The sequence below is a fragment of the Drosophila ficusphila genome, unplaced genomic scaffold (genome assembly GCF_018152265.1).
Source record: "Drosophila ficusphila isolate 14025-0441.05 unplaced genomic scaffold, ASM1815226v1 contig_198, whole genome shotgun sequence".
NCBI lineage: Eukaryota > Metazoa > Arthropoda > Insecta > Diptera > Drosophilidae > Drosophila > Drosophila ficusphila.
The window spans coordinates 7,153,654-7,163,728 of record NW_025064092.1 but is presented as its reverse complement, the minus strand read 5'-3'; the positions used below and the strand labels follow the sequence as shown (position 1 = coordinate 7,163,728).

The window sequence follows — 10,075 nt, the reverse complement described above, 5'->3', positions numbered from 1 at the left end:
AATAGTTCAAATTAAATTGTTAATCGCACTTTATTCATGCTTCCTGCGCATGTGCCGTAAAACTTATTCGGTGGTTGGACTCAATACTTGTGTATTGGTGAGAACATAAAACTTACACTGACGTTGAATCGCAAACGCATACCCATAAAAAAAAGTATTACAATTAAGATTAATGTTTTTTTTAATATAGGATACTGTAGACAATCCATTACCAAATAGAGAGTCCATGTTTAGCACATTCTACAAAATTCCTATATTTTTTTCGGTGTTAAAAGTTGATGTTTTCATCCCCTTTTTTAAATCAGAGTGAAACATAATGGTACTTAGTAAGATTAATTTTTGTGAGCAGTGTTTTGCAGCCGCCCTTATCTCCTCTCTTTTGCGTTGTATGAGTGTGGTATGGAATGACATAAGTGGCGCACTCTCGCACACACGCCACCCCTCATGGGGCGGCCGCATGGACAGGGAAAAGAACCGTTCATTCTCTTCTGTGCCGTTGACAATTGACATTCAATTGGCTTTCCATTTGTTTTTATTTTTTGTTCTCCATTCAAAGAAAACACATTTTGAATAACAAATCAGGAGAGAAGTACTAGTACGAAAATCAAAAATCACGGCTGATTTTAAAGGGTGTGTGTGGAATTTACTACGAAACGACCACAGCTACATTTGGACGAACTCAGCGCAGTCGGCAGAGGCAAAAAACAGCGGCGTCAGCATTTTGGCATTGCAACTAAAAAATCAGAGAATCAGAAACTAATCAGCCGGCATAGGCTATAGCTGTCGTTCGGTCGTGAGACTCGATAATAACACTCACAAGGAAGCAAAGAATAAAATCCTCAACAATTAAAAAAACAATAATGGAGGAAAACAATTCCCGAGTGCTAAGTTTGCTGGGCGGTCTGGCTATTGGAATCGTTGGTTTCCAGGTCTTCCGGAAGGTCCTGCCCTGGATTTATGCCAATGTTGTGGGTCCGAAGGTTTTCGGATCCACCGTGGATCTTTCCAAAATGGGCGAGTGGGCAGGTAAGTCGGTTGCTAGGAAACAAAATCACCAAAAAGGAGCGATAATCGGTGGCCATTCTTAGACACAGTGAAAAAATTCGTGCAACTTGTAATAAGTGACTAAAATAGTGTCAATTTATTATATCCTAAAAATGTGCTTCCCTTTTTATATTTTGCATTTTTTTCCGATTTCATTTCAAATTCCTAATCAATTACCTGGTTTGTTGTACTCTTTTCACTGTGTGCGATAAGAACTTTCCCAATATTTACTGATAACGCATTGAACCTTTGGCTAACCTGTATAATTTGCAGTTGTCACCGGGTCGACCGATGGAATTGGAAAGGCCTATGCAAAGGAGGTATGTGAAGTGTCATCGAGGTAACCCTATCTTGACCAGCAAACAAAGTCCATTGTATAATGACTAGTGCAAACAGGAAGCGGGTCAGAAAACCCTAATGAGTAATTACTACTTAGCTAATGCAGTGCCGTCCACAATGACTTGGATTTCGGTTTTGCGGCTACCAATGCATTAGCCAAGTGAATCTGCACTTTGAATTCGATCCCCAGTCGGCTGACCAGTCGCAAACATTCCCTAATGGTGTTTGCTTTGTTACAAATTGCTACATTTGCAGTGGTTTTGCATTTCTACTTTTTGTTATTTATTTTTCCAAAGTGCAGTCGCAGCAGTTATTTTTTTTGGAAAACGGGCGGCTCCCGGTTTTTTTTTTCATAATTTCCACTTGAAACAATTTAAGTAAGAAGGTATAGAGAACACGTGTCGCCCCAACGGCTTTGGCTCTACAGCTATGCATATAAGGTGGAGTATAGGGCCCCTCCCGATATTTCTTCCGCATTAGCATTCGGCGTGCGTCGGACGCACAGAAAATGGTTCAATGTTCACTACAAATTTCTTGTTTCCTCACGTATGTACATACGTATGTTTTACTTACTTACTTATAAACTTTTATATCGTGGATATACATAGGCAGAAAAAGCAGGAAACCATTCTAAAACCACATATAAAACTTTTAATTTTAAATACATTTTTATTTAAAACTTTTAGTTGGCGCGTCGGGGACTGAAGTTGGTGCTGATCAGTAGGTCTTTGGAAAAACTGAATGTCGTGGCCAAGGAGATCGGTAAGTTCAATCGCCAAAAGCAACTTTCACTCAATCAGATAACCGGGGTACACTTTCAGGAGATAAATACGGCGTGGAGGTGCGCGTGATTGATGTTGACTTCACTGGAGGCGCAGACATCTACGAGAAAATCCGCGAAAAAACCACTGGCCTTAATGTTGGTGTATTGGTAAACAACGTGGGCATTAGCTATAGCCATCCCGAGTACTTCCTGGACTGCTACAAGGCTGATCCAAAGTTCCTTCGCGACATTGTGGCTGCCAATATTCACTCGGTTACACACATGACCGCACTTTTTCTACCGGGTATGATTACCCAGCGTCGCGGAGTAATCATCAACTTGTCCTCCACCGCCGGAGTCATTCCTAATCCTCTGCTGAGCGTGTACAGTTCCACTAAGGTGAGTTTTAAACGGATAAACCATTTCTAAAGTTCTTTCTAATATTCCTTTGATTGCAGGCCTTTGTCAACAAATTCAGCGATGACCTGCAAACGGAGTACAAGGAGCATGGCATTCTTATCCAGAGCGTTCAGCCGGGCTTCGTGGCCACCAACATGTCGAAAATCCGCAAGGCCAGCGTCTTTGCACCCTCGCCGGAAACTTATGTCCGCTCAGCGCTTTCTACCTTGGGCATTGCCACCCAGACGGCGGGCTATTTGCCACATGCTCTGCTCCAGCTGGTCATTCACTTCACGGAGGCGGTGTTTGGCGAGCAATTCGCCCGCAGCGTAGTTCTGAAGAACATCTTGGGAACCCGAAAACGTGCTCTTCGTCGTTTGGCCAAGGAGCAGTAGAGGATCGGGATCCTGAGAAGCTAGAGGCATTTATTGGGAGACGGTTGGGGTGGCGAGTCAGTTGGGTTGTAAGGGGAATCCGGCTAGTCAAATAGCTTATGAAATCACGGCGTGTCATACGAACAAACAGAAAGCTTCAAATACCAAAAAAATAAACTTTTTCAAATAAACTAAGTTTAGTTAGTTTTGTCATTGAATAACATTGTAAACTCGAAATCAACCATGTCATGAAAACAATAAAAAAGAAAATGTGTGCAAACACAGAGTAACTGGATTTATATCTAGTATCTAATAATAAATAATTTGATTTACTAAAGTCCCTTGAATGTTAAGTGGGGTTTCAGCTAGAATTTAGTGACAATAACTTCGAAAGAAATAAAAAGTGCAGCTTAAGATAATTAACGGTCAAAATATGGAATGTCTTACCTCTTTAAACTCGTAATGACCTTCCCAACACATTACACCAAAGCTGAAAAATATTTAACCACTTTATTTTTGATCATTTGTGTACTGAAATTACTTAAAATTCAAATTCCAATTTGAATTTATATTTGAATGAGAAACTGATTATGATATTCCCGATAGTTTCGCGAGTCATCGATGACAAATCGATAGGCCGTGCCCTTTGGTCTATCGGCGTAATGGAAATATACAATATTTTGCGCAGGGCAAAAGCAAAGGAAAAGGCCAAAGGCAAAAATCATAAACATAACAGTAAAGATAGTGGATGGCCGGGGCGTGAAAGTGGACTTGTGACGTGTTATCAGGGCCGATAAGCCAAGCCCAGCGACGTCAACTGCGCAGCAGCAGCGCTAGCAACAACAACGAACAGCAAGAACAACAACAAACAGGCAGAAGAGCTTGGAGGAGTGTGTAATCAGTAATCAGAGTCGCTTGTTTTGATTTCCTCGGAAACGAAACGAAACTCCGGATAACTTGTTGCGGGATCCGCTTCGTCGCCCAGTATTGATTTAGCACATATAGCCGACAGTTGTGATTCCGATTTCCGATTCCCAAGCCAGCTGTCTCTAATATCTGCCTTCTATCCATACATATATATACATTCTATATACGACGCTTCTCCAAAAAAAAAACCAATACCATACGATACGATACCATATTTGTGTTCGGTTTTTCGTTTGCTGAGGGGAAGGCGGCGTTGGAGGAGGTGGACACCAGACCAAAGCGGAATTGACGCAATTGTTGAGAACTATTTTTAATGGTCAGCGGGTCGAAAATGCACGAAACTCATCAAATATTCAGAAGACAAGCCGGGAAGAAGGAGAGGCAGTGATTCCCCGAAATCGGAGTCAATCGGCCGATGGAAAGCGAGGAGTACGCAGTGGGAACCATGGAGAATCGACGCTTGCCACTGTTTCCCATTGAACCAGAGCCATCTGTAACGCCCACACAGCGTCTTACTCTTTTGGCTACCCGGTAAGCCCATAAATATACCCTATCCTTTACGGGTAACTAAGCCAAAATATCCCTTACAGACTACTACGTGCTCTGCAATTGAACTGGCGGATTATTGTCTCGGGCATCACACTTACACTTTTGGCCGTCATCTGGTATTATCCCACCTTCTTTCTGTTCTTTGCCTTCGTTGTCTATTCCCTGGTCTTGGTCTTTGCGGGTAAGTCTTCCGCTTTTGACGCGTTTTGGAACGATTGAACGGTTAATAGTGAGTGAGTCAGTCCACTTTATCGGCCAATCAGTTCCAAGCGAGCGTCTAATTAAAATTGCCAAATATCTAATTGCCCTTATCTCGCCGACAGCTGTGGCGGGCACAGTCTATATCCATTATGTATTCACCACCAACGAGCCGACGCCACCAAGTCGCGTGCCCTCGCGATTGCTCTACAATGCCACCAAGTGAGTTCCGGACTTTGTCCTCCCTTTGATTTATGTACTATACATCGGTGTTTCCATTGACCCGCAGAAGCAACATCTTCGATCTGCCCAAGCCCATTAAGAATCCATCGAATCTGCCCTTGATATTCGGCAAAACAGTGGATCTACAGCTTCAACAGATTATTGAGTATGTGCTGAGGGACTTTATGCTGCCCTGGTTGGGGTAAGTTCATCTCTTGACCCATAAAAGCCTCCATTGATGGTTCGTTTATCTCGCAGCTATGTGGTGACCAAGCCCAAGTTGATCAACGATGTGGTGCGCGAGGATCTGTGGAATGCCATTCAGAAAATCCATGAAAGGGCCACCAAAATGGACGCTGCCAAGATAATTGCCGTGGACATGGTCAACCGGGTAACGGTGCATCTCGAGAAGATTCGCATTGCCGAGGCCAGAGCGTAAGTTCCTCACTTTCTCAAACTAATCTTTACTAGTTTACCAAATATTTTAGATAAGAATTATATTTTTAGCTCAAATACCAAAATATCGCAAACAATTGTGTGACAAAATGACAAAGAAATCTAAGTGAAGAATTTTTTTATAAGATATTAATAGATAAAATTTAAAAATTAATTTCTTTGTTTTATACCTGGAAAGCCACAATTGCTGTTTTTATCGACGTTTGTTTCGAGTCATGGAAGAATGCAATGCGCAGAATTAAATATAATTTATATGCGTCAGAGTATAGAATCATTAAGTTGGTAATCAATAAGCGGAAAGGCTACACCTGTGATGACTTTCAATTCTATTCTTTAACAAGCCTTAAGCTTTTAATAGTTTTCTGAATTCTGAAAATCAATTTAGATTAAAATTGAAATAGTCAAGAAAGCTTGCGTGTTCTTATCAAAATATTTCTTTTATAGGGCTGAAACGAACACTCCACCAGTTTTTAGCACCAACTCGTACCTCGCCGACGAGGAGAAGGAGTTGGAGTTTCTTCGCAAGCTCTGCGAAATAATGGTGATTCTGCTGCTGCCACGAGGTTACTCCTTGCCGCCTTTGAAGGTCTTGCTCAGCGAGATTCTTTCGTACAAAAGTAAGTAGTGAAATGCTCACAAGTCGGTTTTCGCAACTAATGTTATGTTATTTGAAGTATTCTTTCCGATGATCAAAATGCTAACCGCACCGGATTACATCAACCAGAAGGTGGTGCAGAACATTGAGACTCGTTTGGCAGCGGCGGCGATGAGTAAGCGAAGCTACGAGTACGCAGCCAGCTTCGAGGACTTCCTGAAGATCATAAACAACTCAGGCAATCTCGAGGAGCTCTCGCTCATCCGCAAGAGCATTGTAAACGACCTGATGCATGCCACGACCATGCAGAACCTGCAGCGTGCCAAAGGACTCGATCCGGATCACGAGGATCACTCTTTGTCCAAATCAGAACTCACGGCCGCCGTTCGGCTGAAGCGCTATGTCCGCCAGCTCACGATGGCCAAGGGCGAGTGCGAAAAGAACCTAGCTAAGTTTGGCTGGAATGGCAACTACTCCAGCGATGTTGTAAGTGATGCCTAGAAAAATGGCTTTAAAATGTAGTTAAAAATATGGCTTTTGCAGGATTTAACACTAGTTGAGATCCTAAACACCGCGGTGGGCCGTCGCTACTTCACATTGTTCCTGGAGCCGCTAAAAGCGAGCGCCCTGATTGGCTTCTACCTCGCCGTGGAGGAGATCAAGCATGCGCACAAGTCGGTCAGTCACCAGTTGGGCACAGAGATCTTCTACACGTACATCCGAGTGCCCAAATCGGAGATTCAGATCGACAAACACGAGCGCAAGCTGATCGAAACGTTTCTGCTGGGCGATGCCGATCCGGACATCTTCTTCGAAATCCAGCGCAACGTACTGCGAACGCTGGAGGAGAAGTACTATCCGCCATTTGTGCTGAGCGATCAATACCGCCAGCTGAAGGAGGCGCTGGACTCGAATGAGATTGCCGATCCAACGCTGTTAATGTGCCCCAACATCGGCGATGCCCCGGAACCGCTGGCGGATGAGCAACCGGGTGCGGCGGATGGCCTAAATGGTGGATCCGGCGGTGCCATTGATGTGGCTGCCCACACATCGTATGCACGAAGGAAATTGGAACAGATACAGGAACGCATCGACAAAAAGAACCAAGCGCTGGACGCCCTCAAGTACTCGGTGAAGCCGGAGTCCAAGGTGCTGTCTATTTTGGAGAAGGAGATGGAGTGGTTGAAGAGTGAGAAGCGCCAGACGGAGGCGCATTTACGTCGCACGGACGCATGGACGGAGCATCTTGGCAAGTGGAAGGCCACCATTCAGAGCGTGGAGGTAGGAATTAGGGTTTTTTCAGTCAGTATACAAGGTAAAAGATCACCAATATATATCTTTACAGGTCTCCGATGAGAAAGAATCGTTGCAGTTCATGATCCTGGTCCATGTGGACGAAGATATTAATGCTCCAGCTCAACCGACATCATTTAAAAACGGCGAAAGCGGTCATGCAAATATGCGCAAACGACCGTCGGGCATTTCCAGCGGCTGGGTGGTGATGCGGTCCCTCAACCAAGTGCACGTGGGTATTCCACTCAATTCTTCCTACATGTCTAAAACGTAACCTCTATTTAAAGGAGCTACAACGGAAGCTGCGGCACGTGAGCTCCAACCTGAAGGCCATCGATCTGCCCACAAACTTCAAGTTCTTTTTCCTGAAAACAGATCGGCATGGCCAGGAAAAGGCCAAGGCACAGATTCAGAAGTTTCTGAATGTAAGAATTTAATTTAACACTAAGCGCATGCAAGACTGTATTGATTTACTCTGGTTATCACTTAGTTTATACTGGAAGACGACCATCTGAATGGCAGCGAGGCCATCTACACGTTTTTAAGCCCCAGTTCGGACCATTTGAAGCAATCGCTGCCCTCGCCAAAAAAGTCCAAGTTCTCGCTAGCCACACTTTTCCGCAGCGATGCTGGAAAAGCAAACGAGGCCAGCAAGGCCACCGATCCCTTTTGGGGACTGCAGCGCGACGACGAGGACATCTCCACCTATCTGGATGGCGAGTCGGGCGGTGAGGCCAAATTGCTGGCTGCGGATCTGGATAGCAAGGATTCGATAGCGGAACCGATGTACGCCCTGATGGGGGAGATCTTTGACATGGGCGGTGTGTTTAAGTGGCTACGCAAGAGCCTCATCTCCTTCGTGCAGATCACATACGGCCGGACGATCAATCGACAGATCCGCGAATCAGTGGCCTATCTCTTCGAGGAGTCCATGCTGCACAATTACTTCTCGGCCATACTCAAATCCTTTTGGCCAGGCGGCGTCCTGGCCTCAGCTTATCCAACGCGATCGGAGGACATGCGCGAGATGACCACCACGGCGGCCAAGGCGCTGCTTACCGATCACATACCGGAGGTGCTGTGCAACCTGGTCGGCGCCCAGGCGGCCAAACGAGGTGTACTTAAGGTTTTCGAGGCCCTGCAGAATCCCGCCTTCAACAAGCAGCTATTCTACGTGAGTAAAAATAGGTTTTCTGACTGTGGATAGCCTGATTAATTGATTAATTGATTAATTTGTATCTGCAGGAGCTGCTGGAGATACTTATGATTGAGTTCTTTCCCGAAATCCGCCAGCTGCGGGTGAACAATGCTAATGGAACCAAGTTGAACACAGCCACAGCAGGAGCAGCGGCTGCCTCGGCTGCAGCGGCACTTGTGGCGGCCACGGCTTCGCTGCCTTCGCTAAATCACAGTCACAGTGCGTCCACGAGTGGCCACCACAACCATCAAGGATCCTCGACGGCGGGCGGACCCTCCACGGGGGCAAGTGGATCCCTCGTCGGTGGAGCAGCGTCGCACCAGCAGTCGCACTACCACCATGCAGCCCACCACCACCAGCAGCAGCAGCACCACCACTCGCAAACGGGTAGCTCAAAGTAGAGACAAAACCCGAATTAGTTTGCTTTACTTTTACTTAAACTTACTTTTTTTTAATTTATGTTTTTCGTTTGATTTTATGTTTGATGTTTAATGCTCTCTCTCTCTCTCGTCGGAACGGTGGATATTGTTAATTTAACCGAAGAAAGAAATTACAAAGAATAGTTATATAGGAGACAACATAACTCAGTAGTTACCAGTATCATTCCCTGTACAAATGCAGACGTAAAAGCAGTTAGATTTCAGTCCATTGTTGATTCGTTTCTTCACCGATTTCTGTAGCCCGATTTGTTTGTTATGTGTATATGTCTGTACATAGGTCAGTATTAAGCGTTGTACCAAATTGTTGTTTATATACTCGTATAGTAAAATGTGACACTCAGCTTTGATTGATTTTAATTATAGTTTATTAGCAGGTATTGAACCCAAAGTTGCGTCTTCAGTTGGCGGATTGTCGGTGCCTGTGATCCTCAATCCGCTCCAGCTGCAGATCCACCTATCCCACAAAAAGATTATAGATCACTAAACAAGCGCGATTAGCTTGAGGAAGGCTATTAAGGCTATTAATCAGTGCGTTCCACGGCCATAAGAAAGTTCTAGAGGTCACAATTTTGGTTTTTCCATGTTTTTATTTTATAACATGTTAAAAATTGTTTAAGCTTTTATTTATACTAAATTTATTCCATGTAATCATTTTTGTTTCAACTTGTATGTTTATTTTATCTAAAAACCTTAGATTTATTGTTTATATTGTTCATAGACCAAGAAATGTATTCTTTTTTCCTATTATCTATTGGAAGAAGTAATTTGTTTCACTTGTTTTCTTTTTAACTTAAACTTGTAATTGGAATTTTTACAACTGTCTTAAATTGTTATTTTATATGGCAGTTGGACATAAACATTTAGTGCTATGGTATCAAATAATCTTTATGACTAAACGTTTGTTTAAACTGTCTTAAGAACAGTGCGTTTAATAACAATAAAACAGTCATACATCAGGACTCTAAAGAAGCGTTAATCCTATAAGCAGAACTACATTTTGATACCAAATTTACTACACAAATTGAAATTATTACCTAAAGCTATGGCCGAATACTGTTTTATGGACCTGAAACGCCCATCCCACACCCACTTAGCACTAGGCAAAGCGGCACTTAGACGATTCATCCCAGTGCGCCAAACGTATCCCACTTAAGACCCACATCCAGAGTTTTTAGGCGCTTTCAATCTATTTATGTATTGCAGTTGTACACTTTTATGTGAAAATGCGAAATAAAGATCGCTATTTATGTAGATTTTGTCAGTCTTTTAGTTGTAATT

At 43.7% G+C, this 10,075-nt stretch overlaps 2 protein-coding genes across 2 annotated transcripts; both read left to right on the top strand.

The window, feature by feature from the left end:
* The first annotated feature begins 467 nt into the window (after positions 1-467).
* Positions 468-3,214, top strand: LOC108095327 (very-long-chain 3-oxoacyl-CoA reductase). The gene is made up of 5 exons (XM_017196407.2): positions 468-1,026; positions 1,318-1,364; positions 2,070-2,145; positions 2,205-2,545; positions 2,605-3,214. The coding sequence occupies exons 1-5, from the start codon at positions 861-863 to the stop codon at positions 2,938-2,940; spliced, it is 966 nt and encodes a 321-aa protein (XP_017051896.1). The 5' UTR covers positions 468-860; the 3' UTR covers positions 2,941-3,214.
* Positions 3,215-3,563: 349 nt separating this feature from the next.
* LOC108095366 (sorting nexin-25) lies at positions 3,564-10,050 on the top strand. Its single transcript, XM_017196447.2, has 12 exons — positions 3,564-4,377; positions 4,437-4,576; positions 4,719-4,815; positions 4,883-5,017; positions 5,074-5,250; positions 5,716-5,888; positions 5,946-6,352; positions 6,410-7,147; positions 7,212-7,391; positions 7,447-7,584; positions 7,650-8,333; positions 8,405-10,050. Exons 1-12 carry the CDS (start codon positions 4,262-4,264, stop codon positions 8,756-8,758), a joined length of 3,339 nt encoding a protein of 1,112 aa, XP_017051936.1. The 5' UTR covers positions 3,564-4,261; the 3' UTR covers positions 8,759-10,050.
* The last annotated feature ends 25 nt before the right edge of the window (positions 10,051-10,075 follow it).